Source organism: Podarcis melisellensis, assembly GCF_964234715.1.
Source record: "Podarcis melisellensis genome assembly, chromosome: 7".
Lineage (NCBI taxonomy): Eukaryota > Metazoa > Chordata > Lepidosauria > Squamata > Lacertidae > Podarcis > Podarcis melisellensis.
In genome coordinates, this window is record NC_138539.1 from 60,925,217 (window position 1) to 60,953,095 (window position 27,879).

Below are 27,879 nucleotides of genomic sequence, written 5' to 3' on the forward strand. Positions count from 1 at the left end.
GGATGCCCCTGAACTTCTGGTTCACAGAAGCCACTGCTCTATCCTCCAACATCAGCTGTAATTAGTTGCCAGCCTTTCTCAAGTGATTTGGCAATTATAAAGTATACAGCTGCTGCCAGCATGGCACAGAGGGTACAGTCCCTGCCTGTGTATTTTAAGAAAGAAGGGACACCCACACAATGTATAACACAGAGAAACAAAAGGCAAGTGCTTTTTGGATACAAACTTAAAAGTGGCACATTTAATAAATAAGCTATAGTTAGAAAAAGAGGTCAAAGCAACGTATTGCCGTATGTTAAATAATAACACCATTGCACAAGCTCGTAGTTGAGGTTTGCTTGTTCTCTTTCCCTTCGCTGCATGCCTCATCACATCTAACCTCTGGGGTTTTGTGAGACTGAAAGTTACCCTTTTATAGAACATGTAATTGAATAGAGATTTCAAAAGAACTTGCTTTCTAATGGCTGTCAACTGGTTGTGATTAATTCCTTCTTTCAGCCTGGCTCTGCTCATGCTCTCTATCCACCCCCATCCAAACTAATGTTATTCTAAATAAGTAAATAAAGAGAATTTAAGGTCTAAAGAGACAAACTGATAAGCACTGCTGCTGCAATCGGTATACATCCCTGGATGAGCTCAGAACAAATATATTTGACATGAATAGAGGCTGAGCAGCCGTATTAATGCTTGACGGACCAATCACGATCTTTTCAAACTGAATTTCAAACCCCCCCCCCATTTCTTTTATGTATGGCTAGAGAAAGAGACTGTACAAAAAGTAAATGATAGTCATGTCAGTCCATAAGAAAAATCCATTTTAAGTCAGTATCTTCATTAGGCCAGCCAAAATGTCACAAAATATCCCCAGAACTCTTCATCACATTAGAAAGCAGGAGGGGTATGAAAATTTACCACTTGCATGGAAGATGTTATTTATACTTTCTGAACAACAGAACTGCAATCAGGTTCTAATTTTTTTAAATAAATGCTATAAAGCTCTTAAGCAGGGTGGGGAGGCCTAAGTTTACCTTAGCAGGGCCAACCGAAGTAATTTTCATATTGAAATTTTATTATGATAAGACCTCAAGAGCCTTTTAAAAAAGAAAAAAGAAATGCATAAGTCATAACCTGTGCAGTGTAGGGTTAGATTTTGGGCCTAGAGGAAAGGCAAAAAATTAAATGCAATACTTTTTTAAAAAGTGAAACGGAGCAGTCCAACAGCCCAATCCTATGCATGTTTACTCAGAAATAAGTCTCATTGGTTCCAGGGGTTGCTCATCATAAGAAAAAGGGGTAGAGATATTTTCCTGTTCTATTGCTGTTGTCACAACAGAAGCTGAAAATTCAGGAAATGGGCCTGGCATTTCTCTGAGGAGGGCCAAGTTCCCACAAGTAAGGCTCCGACAATATGATTGTCTGCAGCAGGAAGCTAAAAGAAATTCGCAGAATATTGTACTGACAAGTCATTTTTAAAAGCAGAACACTATGGTCTAATTCACTCTAATTGGCCTTTTCATTCCGACATTTGTGAGACACAGATCCTGAACACATGCAATAACATCACATTCAACAGCAGGGTGAAAGGCAAAGCGACAGCTTTAAATAACACCCCTGCCTTGTGGAAAGCTAAGCAAAGAGGGAGGGAGAGGAGGTTGGAAGCTCCAAAGCAGATACAAATCTGGCCACAACCAGTTCAACATGACAGAGGGAGATGTTACAGTACACACCAAGAATTTGGTTTTATTGACTTCAGCGTTTGCTCACTGAATGCCTCTCTTATAAGGGCTCTGTATATGTATGGCAAGGACACAGACTCTATAGTATATACTCTGTTTTTACATATAATTCACTTTCATATAAAAACACTAGTCGGAATGGCCTTCCTTTCAACAAGCAATTAACCAAATCATATTTCAAAATATTATTGCTCTTTCATTATTTGAAGCTATCAGGTATGAACACCCCACCCACCTGAATGTATTAGCATTCTATAAGCAGTGCTTATATTTACAGTAAACACCATTTATGCAATAACCTACCCAGGTTTTTAAAATGCATCGTGCCTTGAAATGAGGGGTGGGGAATCAATCTATTTCTCCATTTCACAGGCAGTAATAAAACAATTTCACTTTAAATGTAGTGGCCTTTTTTACAATTCCATTTCTCCTTTGAAATAATAAGAGCTTGACTCACCCAGCTATGGATGTGTTCCCCTCCTTGCTGATATTTAGCACAGCTGTAACACTGTAGGTATTATTAGGTCACATGTGCACTACACATTTAAAACAGTACTTTAAACAGCTGTGCCTTCCCCAAAGGATCATGGGAACTGTAGTTTGTTAAGGTACTGAGAATTGTTAGGAAAGTTGTCATTTTCAGAGTGGTTTCACATTGAATCCCTTTTACACAGAAGGAGGTTCAGAATCTTCAGCTGGTGCACAATTTGGCAGCCAGGTTGCTCACTGGGGCAGGATGGTTTGAGCATATTACACCGATCCTGGCCCAATTGCACTAGCTGCCAATTAGTTTTCAGGCCCATTTCAAAGTGCTGGAACCTATAATGCTTCCAACATTTCAAAGTGCTGACCTATAATGCTTCCAACAGCTCAGGACCACAGTATCTCAAGGACCGCCTCTCTCCATATGAACCTACCTGGACGCTGCCATCATAATCTGAGGCCCTTCTTTATGTGCCTCCTCCATGCGAGGTCTGGAGGGTAAGCAACAGAATTGTGGAATTCGGGTGGCACCTTCATTATACACCTTTAGGTGCCAAGCAAGAACATTCCTCTTCAACCAGGTCTTTGGGTGATTAACATCCCATATATTTTTAAATGTGTTTGTGTGAGGGGGGGCTTTTTGGAATTAGGAAAGGGATGGAAAAATAAATACTGGATATTGTCCAATCACTGTGTAGAAAAAAAATGGAATTGTATGCTAATCACTGATGTTAAGAAAGTGATGAGTTGTTTGTGACCTTACCCAGAGAACAGTTTGATTCTGACCTACAAGCTGCCTGTATATCAGTCAAAAGCAAATACAGTGGTACCTCAGGTTAAGTACTTAATTCGTTCTGGAGGTCCGTACTTAACCTGAAACTGTTCTTAACCTGAAGCACCACTTTAGCTAATGGGGCCTCCTGCTGACGCTGCGCCACCGGAGCACAATTTCTGTTCTCATCCTGAAGCAAAGTTCTTAACCTGAAGCACTATTTCTGGGTTAGCGTAGTCTGTAACCTGAAGCGTATGTAACCTGAAGCGTATGTAACCCGAGGTACCACTGTAGACCATTGCCATTAATTATGAAGGCATCTCAAAAGTATGCAGAACTTATACTCTGAAACAGAGAAAGAAAGAAAAGATACCCCTGTTATGATGGGAAGACAAAACAGAAGCCTGCACATTTGATAGGTCCAAATCAAAAGCTGACTTTAAAGGTGTATCACATCCTTCGAAAGAACAGAGAATCAGGAAGATATGAGTGGTTCTGCTTCACATGGGCTTATGCAAACATTTTATGTAGTTCCATGCAGGTTTGGAAACAAACTCACAACATAGAAAGAGTGTCAGCATTTTACACGCTGAGGTAGGCTACATCCGGTGGCTGTCATGTTAAAATGAAGCCGTGTTTTGATGGGAAAAACCTTAAGGTGTCCTGCAGGTCTTCAAAACAGAGTATGTAGACAATATGAAAGCAGCAGACTTTCACAGAGAGTGAAGCTCCAAACTATGGATGGCCTTCAACAAACAACTCTTCCTCACCTTGTGTACTGTTGTTGCTAGATCTGCTTCAGCAGCCAATTTGCAGCTATCGACACCCGCTTCCCTATGGTTGGCCTCATGCCACTCTGGAAACATGTTTATGAAGGAACCAGATGGGTCAGATTAATGATATGTTTCCAGCCCATAGTTAACACTGCACAGCCAGGTGGGAAGGCGGTGTTTACTTGGGACGTAACCACATCTCTCACCTTGCCTATGTTTTCCCTTCCTAGATCATTATGTTATAGAGCGGCGTTGGATTGTGCTGAGAGGAAGAAGCTCTGGACTATTGTGGGATGATACACACTGGCGCTGAGGCGGACCTACTTCTCCCATTATCATATTTATACTGAGAAACATGTGGCAAACAATACATGGATCTTAAAGCATCAACTCTAGTCATGCAGCATGAAACTCTCATATTCATTTACATTCCTGCCCCAAATGGTGTCCAAAAATGTGACTAATTCACAGTAAAGTAGCATTTGTGTAGGAATTTGCAAAGCACCCCTGAGTGAAACTATGGCTATGTACACATCGTGCATTTAAAGCCCTCCACCGAATCCTGGGAACTGTAGTTTGTTAAGGGTGCTGTGGGGATAAACTACAGTTCCCATTATTTGGGGGGGGGGAAGTGCTTTAGATGTACGCTCTGTATGCAGGGCTCTTTTTATGGATGGAACTTGCCGGAATTCAGTTCTGGCACCTCTCAGGTGGGCACCATTGCCATTCTAAGAGAACGAGTGAGGCATTCATGGGTGAATTCCGGCACCACTTTTTCTAGAATAACAACACTGCGTGTATGTAAGCCTTCAAAGGGGTGCTCCTCAACAGATCGCGCTATGCCTTCTAAATCGAAGGTAGGGGAACTGCAGCCCTTCAGATGTTGTTTATCATAGAATCATGGAGTTGGAAGGGACCCAAGGGTCATCTTGACCAACCCTCTGCAATGCAGGAATCTCAACTAAAGCATCAATGACAGATGACCATCCAACCTCTTCTTAAAAACCTCCAAGGAAGGAGAGTCTACCCTCTTCCAAGGGAATCCTTTCCACTGTTGAAAAGTTTGACACTCAATTCCCATCAGCCCCAGTCATCATGGCCAATGGTCAGGAATGTTGGGAGCTTGTTGCCTGCAACATTTGGAGGTCCAGAGGTTACCTATCCCTGTTCTAAAGAGAAGACTACCTGGTTGGTAGGAAAGGGGAGGTGGCCAGTGTTAGGGGCAGGGGGAAAGAGAGAGAAAATGATGATAAGAAGCTTCCATCTCAGCCCTGCCCTGTTACAGCCAGCTAACATTAAGCTGTTGACTTAGCAGGAACAGGCAGAGGTTAGAGTTTTTTAACAAGAAATGGAAAAGAATGTACTACTTAAAATATATATTAAAAAATAGCTGCTTTAGCTCTTTGAGCCCAATTCTTTGTTTGCAGCCTTCTAGCTAAAGCCAGCAGCAGAAGTGGTTCAACAAGAACAGTCTCTGAGAGCCACAATGTGAATTATGTCGTGCTCTTCATTGTGCAGTGTTGGACTCTGGCTGCTCTGCACCGTAGACTAATGAGCTGAATTTAGCTATTTTGGGAAATTATATAGAATTGCGTTCCAAAGGGGCAGATGATGATTTCTGGTAAAACAGAAAAACACTGGCAGCCTGTCATGCCCCCAAATCATGTCAGTTCTTTCCAAAGTTTTTAATAATAATAAAAAAACCATGAAGAAGAAAACATTAAGGACAGGGGTCAGGTGTGCCTTTGCCCTTTGTTTTGTAATTCTGTAGAATGCAATGAAATTAACTGCAATGAAAACAAATTGTGCCTTCACTGGGCTGATGACCTAATCAGATAACTGGCACTGCTATTTTTTACTAGGGGTGTGGTAGAATGACTCCAGTAACTCTTCATGGACAGGTGATCAGGGCTCTTAAAGCTGTTCGTTGTGCAGCCCACACGCTCAAAAAGTGACTCTGGCTGGATGCAGACATAATGCAAAATGAACCCATAGTGTGATTGGTGCTCCCAAACACAGAACAGGCAAGTTCAAGTTTAGAACTGCTTTTGTTTCCCACCTGCCCAGGAGTGAGCTTCAGAAGTTCCATCATCCCATGCCCGTGATGTCAACAGCCTCTCGAGGCCAAGTTATGGCTCTAACCATGGTTTGTCAATGATCCAGATGTAAAAGCAAATGAATCAGCACATAATGATTTGCACTGACATCAGCAGGCTGCACTGGAAGATGGTAGCCAAACAGCAGCCAAGAGATTTGTCTGGTTCTTACTGAGCAAGGTCAGCGCTGCCATGCAGCAGGAGGAAGCAACCTGCTTGAGACAGCACCACAATGGGAGGATAGATGAATCAAGGAATTGGGTGGCGCTGTGGGTTAAACCACAGAGCCTAGGACTTGCTGATCAGAAGGTCGGTGGTTCGAATCCCCGAAACGGGGTGAGCTCCCGTTGCTCGGTCTCTGCTCCTGCCAACCTAGCAGTCCGAAAGCACGTCAAAGTGCAAGTAGATAAATAGGTACTGCTGTGGCGGGAAGGTAAACGGCGTTTCCGTGCGCTGCTCTGGGTCGCCAGAAGCGGCTTAGTCATGCTGGCCACATGACCCAGAAGCTGTATGCCAGCTCCCTCGGCCAATAAAGTGAGATGAGCGCTGCAACCCCAGAGTCGGTCACGACTGGACCTAATGGTCAGGGGTCCCCTTAAACTTTTAAAAATGTTGGTCCTAGTGCAAGTAGGGGGCACCATTTGGGCTCTGCTTCAGGCTGACGTCTTGGACAGGCTCCTTGACTGAGAGAGCCTCTCCAGCCCGACTGAGCTGCCACTGCCTGGCCATTTGTGGTAAAGGCAAGCTTTCCCCTCTCCACAAACGTGGCTGGGAGTTCTTCCCAGTGAGTTGCTTCACCAGCTGCTGCTGTTCAAAGCTAGGAGAAGTTGCAACCCAGCCATAGGAGCCAACTCCTAGGGGCTGAGGGGACTTTGGCCCCACGCAATAAAGCATTTGAGGGGGCTGGGGCCATTCAAATGGTGTGCGCGCGCACCATGTCATGTGATTGATTGTGTGGTGCAGGTGGGGCTTAACCCCCCCGCCCCCAATATTTTATTCAAGTTGGCACCACTGGACCCAGCAAACACAAGATGCTGTAGCATTATGAAAACTATGTGGGTGAGGACTTGGTCAGCAATCTGGTTGGGAGACCAGTGTAAGCTGTGTCTCTGTGTGTTTGATTAGAAAGAGCTCCTTGCATGTGCAGTGTTGTTGCTCAAACTGAAGGGAGAAAACTATTCTGCTTCATTATACCCTGATCCCCAACCCAGTTAAGTCAAAAGTGCTTGGATATAAGCTGATTTATTCCTTTTACTGCAAGAAAGCTGACTTTGAACAGATTTTTTTTGGGATCACAGAGACCTACTTCCTGAAGGGATGTATTTAGGGTTGAGGTGCCAGTCAGCAGGGCAAACAGCCCAAACAAATCCTTAGGAAGGAAGAAGGTAGATAATGCCTCTTCAGCTTCCCTCAACACCCACCACTCCTGTTACAAAAGTAAAGAGTCTTCTCTGGACCTTCTCGAACTGACTAACATCCCACTCACTCACCCCTCTTTTACTTGCGTCCTCCAGCAAAGATTTGTTTCTGCCTAAATCTGTGTGCTCCCTATTCCCAATCTAGTTCCAGCACCTTGTTGTTTCAGGTTCCCCCAGGCCAAGGAGAGTGGGAATTCCTCCCTCAACCCCCAGCCTGAGGACCGCTTTCCCTCATGGGGAAACTCTCAGGGACTGCCTGTCAGTGCTGGGTGCAGCTAGAGGCAAAAGTGGGTGAAGCAAACAATGTCCTTCCAAGCTCTGCACAATCAGCATACAGCCACACCAAAGCCAGAGGTTTCTGTGCTCACGTCTTTACACTTAGCTGCCCACTCAGTCACACAGGAGGTAGGATCACACTTCAAGGGCACATTGCAGCCAGGCAAAAGAACTCAAAGTAAGCGCTTGGAGTGGCGTGGGGAGTATCCTGAGGACCAGAGGGAGAGAGAGAGTGTGTCCTGGAGGGCCAATCCTGGTTCTGAGGTTCTGCTTCCCCACCCTGGCACCAGTTTCCTTCTAGGCCCCATCCTACCCGCCAGCTTCCCTAGGTAGAGGGTGGCACCCTCAGATAGCTGACAGCTCAGTCCTGACATGTAGGAAGCTGCCTTTATTTCCATTGTACTCATCCTGAGTGTAATGCATAGAAGTTAAAACTGGACTTGGACTCCTCTAACAAGAATCATGCTTGTTTCTGGAGAAAACTCCCCCCTTTTATTTTCAGACACTTCCACCACATTCTTAGGATACTATTTATTTATTACATTTTTATCTCAAACTTCCTCCAAAGAACTTGGGCTCCACTCTCCCATTTATTTTCACAACAACCCTGCGGAGGTTAAGGTAGGCAGAGAGTGAGAGCGTGTGGAAGTCTTATGCAAGATTGCACAGTGAGCTTAAAGGCTGATCTCATGGCTGAGGTAATTGAACTCCAAGTCTCCCCACTCCAAATCTCTCTCACATACTAGCCAGTCACTGCAGTACATTTTTTAAAGTGAATCATGTTGCAGCAAAGCCCTCTCATCTACCACCAATACCATCAATGGTACCATTAGCAAAAGGCAAAAGATTTATACCTGAAGAGAAACCAGTGTGTATCAATGGCACCACTAGTAACAGAATATTGATTTCTTTTCCTGTTCTTTTTTGGTACATAGAGGCTACACAAGCTCCCCCCCCCCCCCCCCGGTTTTGATGTGTCCTCTAAACAACTCTGTTTTCCAGAGGATCATGTATGCTAGGATCCATCATTTACTGCACACCTCAGTTTGGGTCAGAATTCCATTTCCTGGTCTGCAAATCCTGGTTGCCAGAACTGTTCCTGCCCTCCACTCATTCATACATGCTGCGTTTGGGGACAGGCACAGGCAACAGCTGTCATGGACAACTGTGGCTGATCTATACAATCAGACGGAAAGATCTTGTAAATTCAAACAAAATGGATAAAGAACCAGGAGGTGATGTTGAGCGGCAGAGGGAGAGGGAAAATTCGACTTGATAGCAACAGAAACGCGTATTTTATCATCTTGCCTACCTGATTTGAAAGACCACAAAGCTTCTTTCACATTCTCTGGCTCTCCCAGCAACAGCTGTGCCTTCTGAAACTGAGCAACAGTCCCTTTAAGTGCCGTGCTCTGAAAGCACATGCATACACTACACAACCAGACTTGCAGTGCTGCCAGTCCAGCCCCTTCTTTTTTGGATTCAGCTGATGGGGAGCAGGAGAGGGAAGATGGCAAGCGGCAATTCTTCACCAGCTAACTCACAGAGAAGCCTGAGCAAAACAAATCTAATTAGCAGCCTCAAAAGGCACCGAGAAACAACGCAAAAGGGCGATGATGTTTGATTTTTCAACTTGTGCCTCTCCCCGTTCCGATATACCCTATAAATAAAATAAGTCCCTTTCACAGAACCCTTGTGGTTTCCAGACATGCCAGCTGCTACCCCCTTTCTCTCTCCCTCCCCGGCTTTCTCAGTCACCAGAAAGAATGAAAAAAGTAATAATGCTTCGCAAGTGTGGAAGCTGAGAGGAATGAGATTGCTGTACTTACCTCCACCAGGCAACGATTCCTAGCTCCTGGCAGAGGTCTCCAAGGAGCAATTCATTTTGTACAAAATTAGATGCAACCAGTTTCAGAAGCAGCGCGTGATTGTGAGGGGGGGGGGGGAGAAACCACAGGTCCAGCCTATTCACCTTACGCACTTGCCCTTTCCCTGTCCAATTCCACTGCTTTCTACTATAAATCAAGCCTCCATGTGGCTGCTGCAGTAACTGACTCCTTCAGATGCATCTGCATGGAAATAGCATGCTACTTTCTTTGGGGTGGGGAAATAAATAAGTTTTAAATACAATTTGTTCTGCTTTTTAATATGCAGTTTGTCTCCTTCTGCAGGGAATTACTCAGCCAGTCACATGACTCAAAGTAGCACAATTATATAATTCAAACTGGGCTCAGGCTGTTGTGGGGAGAGGGGGGTGGGTTACATTCTGGGAAGCCACAATCGAATCACAGCAACATGGAATAGTGTGTTCTAACTAAGCAGGCTCCATGGTTGTTTTCACCACTCCTTTCCATAAGGGGAAATCAAGGACCTGCACTGTTCAGCATCAACTTCACCTGCCCCCAAATTGGAGAGCAATACAAAAGACCACAGGAAGTCCAGAAAACAACCAAGTTGGCTAAAACTGCCAGCTTTTGGGTGGAGGCACTGAGTGTTTCTTACTAGGCTGTATGTGTATTTTAAGATTTTGCACAAGTGCAATCTGAGCCTTCCTGACTGCAACTGTGGGCTCCAAACAAAGCTTGCCCACAGAGTCATCCTCAAAAAAATTCATGGTGGGTGAAACTTTGCACTGCCCAACACCTTTTCATTTATTCTGCTGTTGCTCAACATTGGGGGAAGGGAGTGTCTGCTGTTTTATCCTCACAATAGCCTTCCAAGGCAGGACAGAAAGAAAAGGTGGTATTCATTTTAAGTCCTATTCACAATAGAAGTAGTAAACATGACTAACTTGAGGCTATTGGTTTCAGTGGGTCTAGTCTGACTACAACGTAGCTGAATACAACCCAGCGATTGATCAAGGCCACAGTTTAAGCTCCATTGCTGAGCAGAAATGAACTCCGCTTTCCACAATCCTGACTCAAGTCTCAGCTCCTCCAAGTCTTCCAGAGCAAATGTTTAAGTTCACTGGATTGCACAGAATAGTTCCACTGGACTTTGCAGTGCCCCATTTCAGCCGCTCACACATTTTTAACGCCTTTACCGAACTGTCAGCACTATTTAATTTATACTATACTTAGCTTATTAATTAGTGCCCCCTTTTTTGCCATTTGATCCAGCTAATGGATTTCTCCGTGCAATTGGTTTAATGGCTTTGATACTTAAATTAATTGATTGCTTTCGCTCTTCAGAGCCTTTCCCGAGGACATCGCTCTCCATAAAGACCTCACCTAAAAACCACTCAGCTGGTGGCAATACACTGGTAACCTCTTTCAAACACTTTGTAAGCTAGACCTGTGGTGAAGGAAATCTGGAGCAAGTCAAGAACTGTATCTGCTCTGCCCACTGTGAAATCCACGGATGACGATCCCAACAACCCTTTCTTCACAAAAGTAGGGAAGACACAAACATGGAACACATGGACACTTTGCGATAATACTTTCATTCCACCTACCCTATCTCAAGGGCAGAGTCGGGCTGTTTCCAACAGCCTAGCTCAGGCAAAGGCAAACTCGGCCCTCCAGATGTTTTGGGACTACAACTCCCATCATCCCTAGTTAACAGGACCAGTGGTCAGGGATGGTGGGAGTTGTAGTGCCAAAACATCTGTAGGGCCGAGTTTGCCTATGCCTGGCCTAGCTCAGTGTCTAGAGCATTAGACTCTCAAGGTCGTGGGCAAAAGATTCCTGCATTTCAGGGGGTTGGACTAGAGGACCTTCAGGGGCCCTTCCAATTCTACAATTCTGTGGTTTTATGTTGCTACCTCTTCACTGCTGTTCCACCTCCTCCACCGCCACAGTGCTGCTTCCACTACTCCTGGGTGCACTGCTACCATTTTTTCCTCCTTCCCAGCTGTGTGTGGAGCAGCCCCACCCACTGCCCATTCACTGAAAGTGGACTTTTATAGAACAGAATGGGAGGAGGAGGAGGAGAGAGAGGCTGGGGCTGCCTGTCACTCACTGTGATTGGAGGGGTGGGGCAGAAAGAGCTCATATACTCCTGAAGTCAGCCCTGCCCATGATTAAGGAGTTTCCCCTTGGTATGCAATTCACAGAAGCCTTCAACAAGCCTCCTTCCATTACTTCCACAAAAACCTCTGAAATAAAATCTACACAAATTACTTGTGGGAACTGCATTCAAATTGCCTGAATCACATCACTCTGATTCCTATAGCTGTATCAATTATACTTAAGGATGCAACTACCTTCAAAAGCAGAATCGCCATCATGATGGATTTATATTGAAGCAAATTTACCTGAATATTCTATATTCAAGTACTCTGAGTGTGACAAGGCACGGTTGGGAAAATAATAGAATCATAGAATTGTAGAGGTGGAAGGGACCCCAAAGACCATCCAGTCTAACCCTCTGCAATGCAGGAATCCTGCCCACAGCCATTCTTGGGTGGGCTTAAACCACCAACCTTCTGGTTAACATCCAGATGCACTGACCCACTGTGCCACCACGGGGAATGCTTAAATAGCTGGCTTATTTATTTTCATCAATTTATATCCTGCCTTTCCATCTGTGAATGCCCAAGGCAGCTAATGCTATACAATTTAAAAACATAAGAGGCTGTCTTGTGCTGAGTCAGCCCACTAGTCCCTCAGACCACTGGTCCATCTTGCTCAAGATGGACAGAGCTCTGTAGGGTTTCATTCCTAGCCTTGCCTGCAGATGCTGAGGCATTCTGCATGCAAAGCAGCTGTTCTATCACTAAACTATAGCCCTTCTCCAAGAAAAAAACAATAATCAATAAAAGATTTTTTTAGAAAAAGAAAACATGCTGCAAGCAGACAGAGCAGAAGTCATCAACCAGACAGATTAACAAATGCTTGCCAAAGTGTCCTTAGGAGGTGATGAAAGAAGACCCACAAATGGATTTTTCATGGCAGAGTTCCACGTCCTGGGTGCAGCCACAGTCAGGGTGACTTTCCATCCAGTGATCCAACCAAATGTACCTCTGACAAAGGTGGACAAATCATATCCACTTCAAAAAAAATCACACCAAAAATCTGAAGAAGCCTCTTGAGGAGTATTTTAATTTAATTTCCAACATAAAATCTATTGGAAGCAAGAGAGAAGTGCTGGACATATAGTCTCAGTGCTTCCCCCCCCAAAAAAATATATATATGTTTAGAGGAACTCTCATTTTCCTACCCATATTGAAATACTGCCCCGCAATGAGGCCAAACTTAGATTCTCAAAATGTTTAGGGGTATGCTTCCCCCTGCGTCCCCCCAGAAAAAAACACTGTATAGTCTGAATGTCATAAGGCAGCTTTAATATGGAGGACAACACTGAAACACTGGTTTGAACCCGCCCCCTTTTCTTTCTCTTGCACTTGCATGGCAACTACCACACTTCTGAGAATTATTTCCACCCTCAACTTTACTTAAACTGACACCTAGGCTTTGCATGCCTGGTTTGAAAACTGTTACTGGTGAAAGTAAAAGCTATAGATAGCATTTGAATAATGACAAAACTATGCACCGTCAGCCATTCAAACTATGAGGGAGTAAGCTCTGCTGAACTTGTGATTCCCAGCAATATAGAAGAGTTTGGATTTGATATCCCGCTTTATCACTACCCGAAGGAGTCTCAAAGCGGCTAACATTCTCCTTTCCCTTCCTCCCCCACAACAAACACTCTGTGAGGTGAGTGGGGCTGAGAGACTTCAGAGAAGTGTGACTGGCCCAAGGTCACCCAGCAGCTGCATGTGGAGGAGCGGAGACACGAACCTGGTTCCCCAGATTACGAGACTACCGCTCTTAACCACTACACCACACTGGCAATATAAAAGCCATACTGTCTCTAAAAGGAGTTTCAGGAACTTTTGAAAGCTGATTTGCATCCCAGGAGAGAAGGGGGCAAAACAGACACACTGGGTTTCACTTTTAATGACCCTGTTGCCTTGGAAAAGACAAGGGGGACAGGGCCAAGATGGATAAAGGAGGCTCAAGGTCATGTTACCCACCGTTCTCTCACCTACAAGAGCTTGCAAAGACTCTACTCCTCCATGAACTCCTCTCTGCTAAATCCCAACAACGCCATCATGCGAGCACACCCATTGAACTCAATGCTACTTATTTCAGATTAAACTTGTGAAGGAAGATTGTGGCTGCCAGTGCCTGTTTCTCTCCCACTGCATGATGGGACAGGAAGAAAAAGGCTGACAGCAGCAGAAAGGAGGAGAGAAAGGTTGTTTTTGAAAGACCTTCAGAGGGGATCTACATCAAGGCCTTTCTTTTGAAAAAACTTTCTTTCACAAAGGCCAGTTGCTCTTTGATAAATATGCGTTATAGTAATGCTAATTAAACAATTGCTTAAAAAAATATTCCAGGGTGCGTGTGTGATTTAGAAATCGCTACCGAGGTGAACTGTAGCCTCCAGTTACCTGCACCCACATGCAGTGATGCATACGGCTTAATGGCCTTATGGGGAACCCCGTTTAGATGATAGCATGCTTTACTTCAAGTGGTATTGTTTGCAGTCCCAAACTCTTATCCATTCAAGTTTTCTAGGAAGCATGAAGATGTGGCTCTGGGACACCTTAAACTTCAGCAACCGGAAGGCAAACATATGTATATAGACATTTAATTTTAACAAAGCAAAATTTGTTCGGAATTATTTTAACATGAAGCCAGCAGTGTTTGGGCTGCTTCTTTTTAAAGTTCTTAGAATGCCAAGAAACTGCAGCACATCACTGGTCTTTGCTAAGGTGTTAACTGCCTACTGATTAAAGATCATAATCACAAAAGGCAACGAAGCAGAGAAGGAACACACAAAATAATGAAACTGCTAGCAATAAAAGATATGCTCAATTGCACTACCCATATTGTTTGCTCTGAGTGGCTTTGTCCACCTCTTTTATCCAGTCTGCTTAAACCAAATGCTGTACACCAGTGAGACTATACAGTACTCTCTGTTCCTTTGGCAATCAGTAGCATGCATCTGTTGGCAGGGCATAATGGTGTCACTTAGCTGACCTATCATCTGCATTGCTGCGGCATACCAGGAAGTGAAAGGAGGTGGCGAGGTCAGCATGGTGCAACCGTACTGGTAGAAGCAGCAGACTGGCTTCGCCGGTGTGCTTGCACCACACTGCACACTGCACCACACTGACCTCACTGCCTATCCCTCTGGTATGTGGCAACAGCCTAAGGTGATGGGAAGTCAGGCAAGCACCACTGCCCCTCTGACCACTGCTGTTTGCAACACTGGTGGGAGCTGTATGCTGCCACTCTGTTCTAGACTGCATAGCAGCCAGGTGGCCTTAGATATCCAAGAGGCCATGCTCCAACAGAACGGCCCTCTTGATGGTGCTATCCATTCACCAAGTCTGAAGAGAAAGTGCACTAAAAGAGGAGTTTTTGATAAGGTGCCCATCATGTTGCAATTCTCTTTCTTGGGAGGGAATTCTCTTTCTCATCTTTTTTTTTCTTTTAAAGCAAAATCTAAAACAAATTATTTGTTGGGACCAGTGTTTCGTGGTGGGGTCAAGCCATTAAGTCACATATAAGCATTATTTGTTAAGCTAGTTAATGTGCATTTTTGATGCATTTCTGCCCACTCTATTCAATTGTCTTATAGTAAATCAGACTATCAAGCTCAGTATAGCCTATTGTGACTGGTGGTAGATCTCCAAGTTCCATGGCCGGAATATTTCTGACAACAAGGGACAACTGGCAGGGCTGGATGGTACCCCAGAGATGGCATCACATTGCTTACTGGGATGGTCACAGTGAGACTGGGACAACTGGAGCACACTGGCAAGAGCAGTGGATTGGCAGTGTATCTGAACAAGTCTACCCTTTCTATTGGCCTACCTACCTCCGTACTTCTCTGGTAAACAGAAGTGATGCTGCAGCCAGGAGGCTAGCTTGGCAGTGCCGCCCTAGGCAGTGCTCCTGCTTTTAACTGGAAATGCTGGACAGTGAAGCAGAGACTTTCCAAATGCAAAGCTCGCCCTCCGTCTCTGAACTGTCTCGTCTCCCCTTAGCTTTGCCTTTGGAAACTGACACGCTAAACGCTTCATTTAAATCAATAAGACTTTTAGGCCTTAATGATAGTCTTTTACCAAATCACATCTCTTAATTGCTCAAATTTGGCCCAGTGTGCACAAAAACAAGTTGCTAAGCTGCTCGAATGTCAAAAAGATAGCAAGCGTCTAAATTTGAGGCTCCCTTTTGAGCTTGAGGCTCCAACTGGACTGGGAACAGAGCCTGCCATTGCAATGCCTCCACCCCCACCCCCCTTTATATGCATTCTCTCCCTGCATGATGAAATGGTCAAGAGTTAACTAAGAAGAAGAAATGAGAGGGTGGAGGAAGTAGTACACAACCTTAAGGCTTATTCATGCAATGTCAAACTGTGCATTAGTGTTAGTATTACATGCAAACCAACCCAGGAGACTCCTACAATATGTACTTTGGGGATTAAATTATTTCTCTTCTCTCTCTACCCACCCCCTGCAAGATGTATTTATTTAAACATATTCCAAGGCTGCAATCTTAACACCACTTCCCTAGGAGGAAGACCCTTTTAATTAAGCAGGAATTACTGGTACTTCTGAGTAGACATGGTTAGGATTGTGGTGTAAAAGCTTACTTCTGCCTGCCTGCCTACCCACCCAACCCTACTGCTGCAGTACTTCATTCTGCCCATGATCTGTTGAAGCATTGCTCAAGCTGAACCTGCCTTGTGGAAGGCTGGAATTTGATGCAAGATCTCATTTCAAGGCTTGGGTCCATTCCTAGCTGTTAGGCAGTATGTTGAGGATACGTGGGTGGAGTTTTGATGTGAGCCGGAATGTTCCTGTTCCATTTTGTTCATCTGGCCTTGCATTTATTTAGGAGTGAGAAATCTAACCAAATAAGCTTGTTATTCCACCAATGAAGACTAGGCAACAATTATTATTTTTGCTTTACTTTCCTAAACAGGTTCCAAGCCACCTGCAAGCATGCACGGATCTGTCTTTTTATAAATGGTATCCACAGTCTTAAAACAAAAATATGCTTTGATTCAAACAAACACATTTTTTAGTATTGTAATCCAATTTCAAAGCCTCACCAGGATAATCAGACAAAAAACCCTAGATCGAAATCCAGCAGGCCAAAAATCTGTGAGATTTAGAAGGTCTCCAGCTTCATAAGGAAAGGTGTCAGGAAGAGAATAACCTGACTCCCCCAGGCCAAGGCAATCCATAATCTAGGTATGACAGCAGAGAAGGCTTATCATCCATTCCTGTTGGCTGAACTTCCGAACAGGCCTTTTAACTTTGCTGTGAATCTTGACCCATAGCCTGAAATCTCTTTGTATCTTCCCCAAAAATGTTGAAACAGCACTTCTCGTGAGGGAGCACACAATCCTGCTATGGCCCATTTCCCCAATTATATGGCGAAGGGATGGGACACTTAATATTCTGTCAACATTGACATGCTGGCAAATACATCCCCAAAGCAAGCAAAACAGTCTTAGATGACTTTTAGAATCTCTTCTGTTAGGATTCCCTTCAAGTAGACTTAGCAGTTTATGGCATGCCCTGACCCTTTAAGAGGCCCAAGGGGGGGGGGGAGGAAGTCTCCTGCTTTCATTAAAGGAGAAGCGCAATACGAAGCCCTAGGATGGTAAGGGGCAGGTAGGAGCCACACAGGTTAAGTACCACAGGTATAAATAATAAAACAGGTCAAGTAACAGAGATACGAGTAAAATAGGTCAAGAAACACAGGTGAGGGTTATCAATGGATAACGCAACTAAACAAGAAAGAACGTGTTCCATTCCTTTTACTGAGACGAACCTAATTTAATGCAGGTGTATTTGGTTCAACTACTAGATCCCAGCTTCATCAGGTGGGGAGAGGCAAGGGATTGGTTAACCTGTCAATTTTGGATTTTCTCAGGTTTCTCATTTTTCCAACCTGAAGCTCAAGTTCTCCACATTTCAATGTCGAGTTTGTGAATTTCTTTTCATCCAAATTTTGCCTAATGAACACATTCTTACAAAGCTATATCTGTTACAAGTTGGAGGGCCAAGTTCTAAAGTGGGGAGCCTCGTGAAGACCCCTTGCACCCCTTAAAACACTCGGAGTGGAATGCGACACATCAGAATGGAGGGAGTCATGTGACTATGATGACACGAGTAAGCCAAACACCCAAACAGGACTGGAACTTTGCTCTAGGCCAGGGCAAGAGAGCTCACCTTTTATGTACCAAGTGACATCCCTGTTCTCTCTTACGTGCCTCTGTTCTGAATGCTGATCATCACATTACAGTATATCAGTTTTGACATAAAGAATTCTCAATCCATATTATAGCCACAACAAGATAAAGTTACTGCTAATAAAAATAGCAAGGTTCTGAACCATTTCAAACAAATAAAATATGGAAAACAATAAAGTTTAGATTTTTGAAATGGAAATCTAATGTTATGACATTTATTCTCTCTGTTTCTCTAGAAGCTGCAGTAAATTTTATGCAACCAGACTTTCTAGAAGCAATTTACATCGTATCTTTTTGATTGAATCCAGGGAACAAATCATTGCCAGATAGATACCATAACTCATTCATATTTTACCTGTTTGGGCTTTCTTCCCTGGTGTAAACAGCGGTTGGCATCCTGAGTATCTCTTTGAGGCCTTTTTCAACCTGGCTTTGGGAGGGTGGGGCCCTGATTGACCCCACCTACAAAATCTGAGGCTGCTGAGGAGGCCAGCAGCTGTCTTGGCTGTTTCTTAGTCAATGACCCTGATTATTGAGCCTGAGCTTCCACCTGCCATGAACCACCATTAGCAGCAACCACAACAGATATGTTCTATGCTTAGGACAATATTTTTTTCTCTTGCTTAATTGTGCTGTTTTAAATGTGCATTTTATATTTGATTTCCATGAGCAATGTTTTCTTTTGAAATGCTCAGGATAAATTTGCTTGTGTTAAGTCTGCTGTGTTGAATGTGCATTCTGTAGCTGACCTCCCTTGCAATGTTTTATTTTGAAACCTTTAAGATAATTTTTTAAACTTCCTATTAATTATGCTGCTTTGAATGCATACTTTATATTTGACTTTCTTCAGTAATGTTTTCTTCTGGGTTGTTTTATTTGATATTTTAATGTGGGTTGTATATATATATATGTATATATACAATGTATGTATATGCTTGATATGATCCATATTGTATCACATATATATAATGTATTTATTCAGTTTCTCACCCACCCTTCACTATGAAGTCCCATGGCAGGTTACAACAATTTAAAAACACAGTATTAAAACTAGCTAGAACAGGTTTCAATAAAACAAATAGGGTGTATATATGTGTGTATATGTGTGTGTGTGTGTGTGTGTGTATCACACAGTACAGTGGTACCTCAGGTTACATATGCTTCAGGTTACATACGCTTCAGGTTACAGACTCTGCTAACCCAGAAATATTACCTCAGGTTAAGAACTTTGCTTCAGGATGAGAACAGAAATCGTGCTGCGGCGGCATGGCAGCAGCAGCAGGAGGCCCCATTAGCTAAAGTGGTGCTTCAGGTTAAGAATAGTTTCAGGTTAAGAATGGACCTCCGGAATGAATTAAGTACTTAACCCAAGGTACCACTGTACATAATTAAACTGTGGAACTCCTACAGGATGCAGTGATGGCCACCAAGTTTAGTTGCCAGGCAAAAACATTTATTTTCTCCAAGGCATTTGGCTAATTAAACAATCTATTACTTTTTAAACTTGGGATGGGGTTATTGCTTTTGCTTGTTATTACGTTTTGTGTTTTTGTATTGTAAGCATCTTTGGATGAAGGGCGGTACAGAAATAATAATAATAGGCAAGGGTAAAGAGGTGCAACTTTAGCATACGTTGAAAACTGCATAATATGAACTGTTGAGTCAGTTATATCAAAATTAATCCATTGAATCAACTCAGATGGATCAGAGGCATCTCCCAAACAGGGCAGGGTTGAGCAATTTAAACAGAGCATCCCAAACGAACACTTGTCAACCAGTTGGTTGTCTTCAGACATAAGACTAAGGTATAGTTTAGCATTATGAGAGTGGAGCAAGGTGAGCCTCATGCAGTCCCCTTTCCTATCTCCTCCTCCAGTGCAGCTACAAGGAAGAAATTGGAAGCATGATATCTGAACTCTAAACTGTGGTCAATCTTAACTGTGGTTAATGGAAAAAAGTTGCTTCTGCTTGACTGGCTGGCCTCTTTGTCTGCAAAAAACCCAACCAACTAACCACAGGAAAACAACTCAAAGCTATGAAGATGAGTACAGCATCCATTGTTGGGGAGGGAAGCAGACAACCCGCTGAACATAATGGAACATTGCTGGTTTAAATACAACTTGGGGGCCACATTGGCGAATGCTGTGTTAAATTATGGTTTAGTGTTATGTCTGAGCCAGTCCACTTTATAAGAAAATTGTATTGGACAGCTTTGGATTTTTTATTTTAACTGCACAAACTTATCTATTAGCCCCCAGGGATGGAAAGGCATGACGACTAATGCACCTTTAGAAGCTCTCAAAAAATGACCTACATTGCTTTCCCCGTAAATGGAAATATTATCTGATATCGGAAGACCTTTCTGAGTTCTGAAGCAAACACTGTAAATTGTATCGGAGGAGAGGGAATACTGATTTCAGATGAGAAGAGCTGTAGTATATTAAAGGTTAAGCTGTCCTAATTCAAGGGGGAATGGTGGCAAGCCAAGAGCCTTTCTGTGTGAAGAGGTACAGCCAACTGTGTGGCAAGCTGGCTGCATTTGCTGGGAGAACTCATCTTGTAGAAGGATTCACATTGTAATTCACTTACAAAAAGGACACTTTGACAGAAATCCAATGCAGGGATTAGGATGTTGCACTAGAATATGGGGAGGTCTGCCCTGTTACCACTTTACTATTTATTTATTTTTTGCCTGCAGGGAAGCTGCTTGCTTTGCAAAGTGAACTGCTACAGACTTCAACCACCTGCTATCTTTTGCCCAGACTGAGGCATCTATATCTATAAATTATCATATGCACATTTGTGTCCTGAGTCCTTTAAGTACTTAGCAACACCCCTGCACTCAGCCATGTAGCTTGCTGGGGATCTTGGGCAACTTACTCTCAACACAGACTTCCCCACAGGGTAGTTGTGAGGATTGGGAAAAAGAGGGGAGAAGCACCACCCTCAACTTCTTGGAGGACAGGATAAAAAATGTAATTGATAATAAATCAGCAAAAAGGACAACAGCGGACAACAGGCAGTCGGACAGAATGGAAGGCAGGTGAATGTTATGTTGTCCTGGTATGTTAATGTTTCCAGTTTGCTTAATCCAAGCTTTCAAGTCTCTGAATAACAAGGCAAGAAACATCAGTGGTTGGGTCAAGAATATATGAATGAGAGCAGTTAGCATACTAGAAGTACAGCAGTTGTGGCTGTATTTTGCCAGGGATCAGTAACTGGCTGCCCTGGGCAAAATCTTCTCCCTCTCTTTGCTAGCCAAGGATGAAATGAACATATAGGGAACAATAGCAATAGGATTTTTGCAGGGTCCATGAGGAGCAGCACTCCACACTTCCTTCTCACGCTGGCCTAGCATGAACATGGGCACCACTAAGCGCTCACTAGTCTACCTAGGACTTTCCAGCTTGCCTTTCTCATGGCCTGCTTGGCTACGGTCTTAGCTATGAGGAACTCAGAAAGATCAGGGGTGGGAAGAGGGATAGGTGCCTGCCTATCAGCTTGAAAGCAAAACAGTGCTGCACAAAATAAGATAATGGTTTATATGTAGTTGGGTGTCTTCTTCAGTGTGTTGTGGTATATATACATTTGTAAATTTAAAAACAACAACAAAAGGACCTGACAAGGTCCTGGGAGCTTCAAGAACATAAAAGATGTCGAAATGTTAATTGAGAGGACAGAGAGAAAGAGGGAAGCATTTGAAGACGACAACTTAGAAGGGGAGGAAAGGGGTGGTGAGACTAGGCCTCAAAGATCTCTTGATGGGCCTAGATCTACTGATGAGAAGAGGTAGACACAGGTGCTGCCTCTTTGCTGCCCATGGAGGACAAGAGGGGGTTAGGAGTGTGATCTGCTCTGACAGAGAAGGAGGCTCTATCTCCATCTCTCAGAGAGAAGTGGTACAAAAAGAGAAAAGAGATTTGACCCCTTGGTGGGTACCTGCAGGCAAGGAATTCCCACTTGGACAGGGATTCTTGCAAGTACCTGCACATTCTCTTTCTCTCTTTTAAGGACTTGGCATGGAAAGGAAAGGAAAGGAAACTCGTTGGAAAAACTTTTCAGCTCCCAGTGCTACTTTGGAACTCTTGTGATTAATCTCAGGCTCCTGGACCTTGGCCCTTGTTTTTTGGACCACACTTATTGTTGTCATTCCTTTGCCTTGTAAGAGTGTCTGGACTAGATTCTGCTCTTTCTTCACCTCAGAGTTCATATTGTAGGACTGCTTTATAGTGAAAATTCACTTCTGTGATTACAAGCAAGTGCATCCGTTACTATTTTTGGGTGGGAAACAGGACAGGAGTGGGATTGGAATAGAACAGAACAAGAGGAAATTGGCCTCCAACAGCCTGAGGTAATGGGGCTGGAGGGATGAAGTCCTAGTCCATGAGCCAAGGTAAGCCTTGCGTCTAATGTGATGTATTGTTCCCCTATCACCAGCCACCACTGCTGGGCCACCTGTAGGCTCACTGACTTGTCTGCCACCTGCCCACTAAGCAAGAAACCCCACCCAAGGGGTCTTTTGGGAGACTACTGGCCCCACTTCACAACTGGAGGCCATCCAAAAGTACCTAAGCATTGTTTGCTTCCTGGTTTCAAAAAAGATACAGTGAAAGAAAACAAAGTGCAGTGATAAATGCTTTTTAATAAGGGAAATAGAATCATCTCCATTATTTGTCTCACTCCAGTGCTTTTATGTTGAACTCTTCCCCCCTTTCCCTTTGCAAATAAAGCACACTAAAATATGCATTCCCTGTGGGTGTATCAGGCGTCTGCAGCAACTACAGATGATCAAATAGCAGAAGAGCAATGCAACTGACTTCACAATCATATGCCTTTTTTCTGAGAAGAAAACACACTCCTTCTGTCTTGCTGTAAGCTTAGCAAAAGGCTACATAGATACTAATAAAATCTAACTGTGAGGGTGGAGAGAAGGGAGGGGATAATGCCTACACGAAGCAGTTATTTTTGGGTCTCAGCCATGGCTGAACGTATTTAATTAGTTAAATTAGCCAAATGAATCTGGGGAGGATAAATCAGAGAGATTTATTGTGGTGAAGCGCAAGGTCCAAAAGATGCATTAATATTATTTATAGAGCTGGCTTGCCCTTTAGGGAATTTTAAACCTACATTCTAATTTTCTAAGGGGATAAAAATGTTTAATGCCTATAGCAGATATCTCTGATCCATTGCAGCAACTGCTGGTATTTTGTCCTGTAAAGGAGTCACTTCTTAAGAAATTGGGAAATATTCTCCCATTTAAGTGAACAAATTATTGCCATACACTCCTATGGAGGGACATTTCAGGACAATCTTGTAATGGCAACAAATACTATCTTATTGTCAAAGCCAATGCCAATACATTCACAATCTTTTCAAAAGCACATAAAACAGTTTTGTCTTGGTATACTTATTAACTAGCAACTATTAGTAGGATTTAGTAATGAAAATTCAAAAATGGCAGGTTTACATATTCAGCTTTTAAATAAACGAATAACAGGTCGCTAATATATTTCTTTGATCAAAGCATCTCCTAGCACAATTATATGCATGTGTGCTCAGAAGTATTACTGAATTTAATGGGATTTGTTTCCAAGCGACTAAGATTGTAGCCTGAATACTCAGCTGTATACCCATTTTTTCAGAAGTAGGTCCCACTAACTTCAGTATGGCTAACTTCCAAGTACAGGTGGCTGAATCTGCCTACAGTATTTTGGTTTAACCTTTTTCTCAGTCATAAGTTCATTTTGCTCCTTTATGCATACATTTGATAACTTTATTTTTAAAAGCCTGCATTAAATTTTGTATGCATTTTCATGCACATCTTCATGCATTTTTAAATAAAATTTTATTAACAATGAGATAGTCATTTTTGTGTTTACTTTTCACTAATACGCATTTTTTAAAAATACATTATTTGGTTGGAGAAGTGCATCAGAAAATTTAGAGAAACCTGACTGTTGAAGGAGAGCTGGGCTTCTAGTTTATATATTGGCCTGGGAAGTGTAAATTCGGTTAAAAGGCAAAGCAAACAAATTTCTCCCTTATCCGCACTCCCAAGTATATGTGCATGTACACAGGATCACAACTGATAGTCCCTTAAAAGTTAACAAAGCTATCCAAATTCACCTTACAGCGGGATAGTCCCGCAACCCAACACTGCTGGCTATGCTGGCCTCCAGCCGCCCACCACTAAAACAGCACTTTCCAGAAACCCATGGGCACAGTCCATTTAAAACAGTCTCATGGACAGTAATGGCATCACCCTAAAGAACCCTGGGAAGTGTAGTTCATTAAGGGAGTTGTTAGGAGAGCCCTCTCTATCCCCCTCACAAAGCTGCAATTCCCTTTAGCCATTTTCCACATAGCAGAACAAAGGATCATAGAATTGTAGAACTGCAGATTTGGAAAGGACCCTGAGGATCTAGTAGAGCAACCACAATGCATGAATATGCAGCTGTCCCATACTGGAATCGAACCTGCTACCTCGGCATTACTGGCACCAAGCTCCAACCAACTGAGCTATCTAGACAGTTAAAATAGCACCATGATATAGAATCATAGAATGAATACAGGGCTGTCTTAAGCATATCCAGCGCTGTAGTTCAAATATCCCTCCGGTGCCCCCCCCCCTTTCCCAGAGTTGTTGGCCTTTCCCCAAGCCTCTGCGGGGATTGCTGTCCTCAAACGCAGGCTTGGGAAGGAAGCTGCATGCCTGCCAGCCATATAGTTGGTGGGGCGCAGCTTCCATCCTAAGCCTCTGCGGGGATCGCTCTCCTCCTGCAGAGACTTGGGAGGCAAGCTGCACGCCCGCCAGCCGTATGGTTGACGGGGCACAGCTGGCGGGCATGCAGGGAAAGGGGAGGCCGCCGGCAAAGCCACGCAGCTCCCTCACTCGCTGGGGTGTCCCTGAGAGGCCAGCACCCTGGCGCAACGCACCAGTAAGCCTAATAGGAATCTGAATGAATGTTTACTAGGCCTCAGCTCAAAAGTAAGATTCTAGAAACACAGGAAGCTGTCTATAATATTGGAGGTCATTCTCACCTCCAGTTAGTGATCAAGGACCGGAGATGGGCATCAGGGCCACGATAAAGTTGACACTATCTACCATGAAGAGCTTTATGACGGTAGAATTGCGTATTTTGCCATTAAACTTCAACCAGTACTTTTAATACCCATCTTCAAAACATAAAGCATGAGTTCGTATTAACTAAAACCCTATACCTCAAGGACTTGCTTCTCGTAATCAAGAGCCATAGAATAGCTGGGCCCCTTTTTATTTAATTGCCCTAAAGCTCTGAAGCGTTTTTATATAACTGGCAAACATGTGTCTCTTGTCTAATAATTATTCCAGCAGGCATCATGCTTTATATTGCTAAATCACTACGTTGCTCAATTAATGTTAATCATAGAAATGGGCCTCAAATTGATGATCCCTACCTATTATAATTATAGATTCTACAGCTCAGCATATGCAAATAAAAGAAAGCAAACCATACTTATTATGACAACATGCATTCTAATAGTCAAAAGCTGCAAACTTAATTGCAGATAAGGGTGGATAGTACAATTCTGTAATTAGTACCAAAACTGTTATTTCCAGATAATTAAACTATTACACAGTCCTGGGAGATCCCTGGTAGAACATGCTTTTGGGCAAATTAGGGTAAAGGCATTCCAGGAATGTTAAGTGCTTGTTGAGGTTTGGGAAAATATAAAGAGCCCTTTGATCAGGCCAAAGGCTCATCTAGTCCAATGTTCTGTTCTCACAATGCCGAAGTAGATCCCTATGGGAAGCCGGAAAGTAGGATCTGAGTGCAATAGCACTCTCCTCACTTGTGATTCCCTGCAGCTGGGGCAGAACATAGCCAGCACAGCCAGGAGGCCTGGATAGCCTTAACCTCTCATTAATTTGTCTAATCCTCTTTCAAAGCCACACAAGATGGTGGCTATCACTGCATCTGGTGGGAGTGAATTCTGTAGACTTATTGTGTGCTGTGTGAATCAGTACTTTATTTATCTTCTAACATTCAGCTTTGTTGGTTGGTCCCAAGAGAGATTATTATGCGATCGGGAGAAAAACTTCTATCCACTTTCTTTACTACACCATGCATAATCTTATATATCTCTATCATGTCTCCTCTTACCTTAAACTAAACCCCCCCTAAATGGTGTAACTTTCCCTCATAAGGGAATCACTTCAGCCTCTTGACCATTTTGCTTGTCCTTTCCTGAGGCTTTTCCTTTTTGAAGTGAGGAACCAGAACTGTATTTAATATTTCAAGTGTGGTTTCACCATAGATTTGTATAGTGCCGCAACCCCAGGGTTGTTCGCGACTGGACTTAACTGTCAGGGTCCTTTACCTTTTGTTATTATATCATTGGCAGATTTATTTTCAGTCCCTTTCCCTAGCATGGAAAACACCCTTTTCACAGCTGTGCACGCTGCGTTGGAATCTTCACTGAGCTATCCACCAAAGGCCAAATCTTGTCCCTGACCAGTCACTGCCAATTCAGACCCCATGAGCGTATATGTAAATTGAGAACTTTTGGGCCCAATGTGCATCATTATACACTTGCTTATATTGAATCACATTTGCCATTTTACTGCCCATTCATCCAGTTTGGAGAGATCCTCTTGCAACCCCTTTCTACTTTAACCAACCCAAAACAATTTGGTATCATCAGCAAATATGGTGACCACACCCTTAGCTCTAGATAACTTATGAACAAATTAGAAAGCATGGGTCCCAATATTGATCCTTGGAGGGTTCCACTTTCTACACACCTCCATTGGGAGAACTTTCTATTTATTCTTACTCTCTGCTTCCTGGTCCTTAACCAGTTACTGATCTGTAAAAAGACCCGCCCTTTCTCAAACTTGGGTCCCCAGCTGTTGTTGGACTCCAACTCCCATCATCCCTGACCACTGGTCCTGCTAGCTAGGGATGATGGGATTTGCAGTCCAGCAACAGCTGGGGACCAAAGTTTGAGAAACACTGTTAAATCCCATGACTGCTAAGCTTATTTGGGAGTCTTTCGTGAAGTACATTATCAAAAGCTTTTTGCAAGTCTAAGTACACAATGTCAACTGGGTAACCTGCATCTATATACACGTGGACACTCTCAAAGAACTCCAAAAAGATTAGTGAGACAGGATTTAACCTTGCAAAAGCTATGCTAGATCTGCTTTAGCACAACTTGGTTCTTCTATATGCTTGGTAATTCTAGCTTTAATAATGATTTCCACTGGTTGTCCCATTACAGTTGTTAAGCTAACTGGCCTGCAATTTCCCAAACCCCTTTTTAAAAAAACTGATGATACATTGGCCACTTTCCAGTCCTTGAGACTGATCTACGGAGGATGATCTTGGGGACAAGTTACATATTTCTGTTAGTACATCAGTGTTTCCACATTTTAATCCTCAAAGTGTTGCACTGGCACAATTGCAGGGCCAGAGCGACCTCAAGTCCTTCTTGCACCACCAGATTCACTATGCTAAGAGGATCCATTAACATTCAAGGAGGCAAGTACAGTCTGCGGGCAATCAGCCGGTCTGTAAGCAGCTTCCTCTCACGTTCCAAAAACCTGCTGCCGCAAGATGCAAAAGCTACATTCTCATTTCAGCAGCATCCACATTGATTTCCCCACAAGGCACTGGAACTCTGTTAAATTGTGGGGAAATTGGAGCTCTGCTCATGCAGTTGCCTATGGCCTTAGATCAAAAAGTTCCAAAAGAAAGATAGATTGAAGAAAGCCACGTAGAGCCCACCAAGAGCGGTGCTGTCAGTGGCAGCAGCGAAATACTCTTTTAAAAGGTACCATATTTTTTGCTCTATAAGACTCACTTTTTCCCTCCTAAAAAGTAAGGGGAAATGTGTGTGCATCTTATGGAGTGCATGCAGGCTGTGCAGCTATCACAGAAGCCAGAACAGCAAGAGGGATTGCTGCTTTCACTGCGCAGCGATCCCTCTTGCTGTTCTGGCTTCTGAGATTCAGAATATTTTTTTTCTTGTTTTCCTGCTCCAAAAACTAGGTGCGTCTTGTGGTCTGGTGCGTCTTATAGAGCAGAAAATACGGTAAATGAAAAGCGCAGAGGTCCAGGC

General features: G+C 43.4%; 1 protein-coding gene across 7 annotated transcripts in view; it reads right to left on the reverse strand.

Annotated features, from left to right (window-relative positions):
- Positions 1-27,879, reverse strand: part of PHACTR1 (phosphatase and actin regulator 1) — a gene marked incomplete at its 3' end in the record, with an annotated part of 241,570 nt that overhangs the window by 113,987 nt on the left and 99,704 nt on the right. Inside the window, exon 1 of one of the 7 annotated variants that reach the window (XM_081918230.1) lies at positions 9,384-9,649. The exons of 5 other annotated variants lie outside the window; for them this stretch is intronic. Coding sequence is in view for 1 of the 2 variants with exons in the window: in XM_081918228.1 (XP_081774354.1) it covers positions 8,867-8,978 (112 nt within the window). Of the gene's footprint in view, positions 1-8,866; positions 9,108-9,383; positions 9,650-27,879 lie in introns of those variants that run through there. One more of the 7 variants, XM_081918228.1, reaches the window with a different exon arrangement.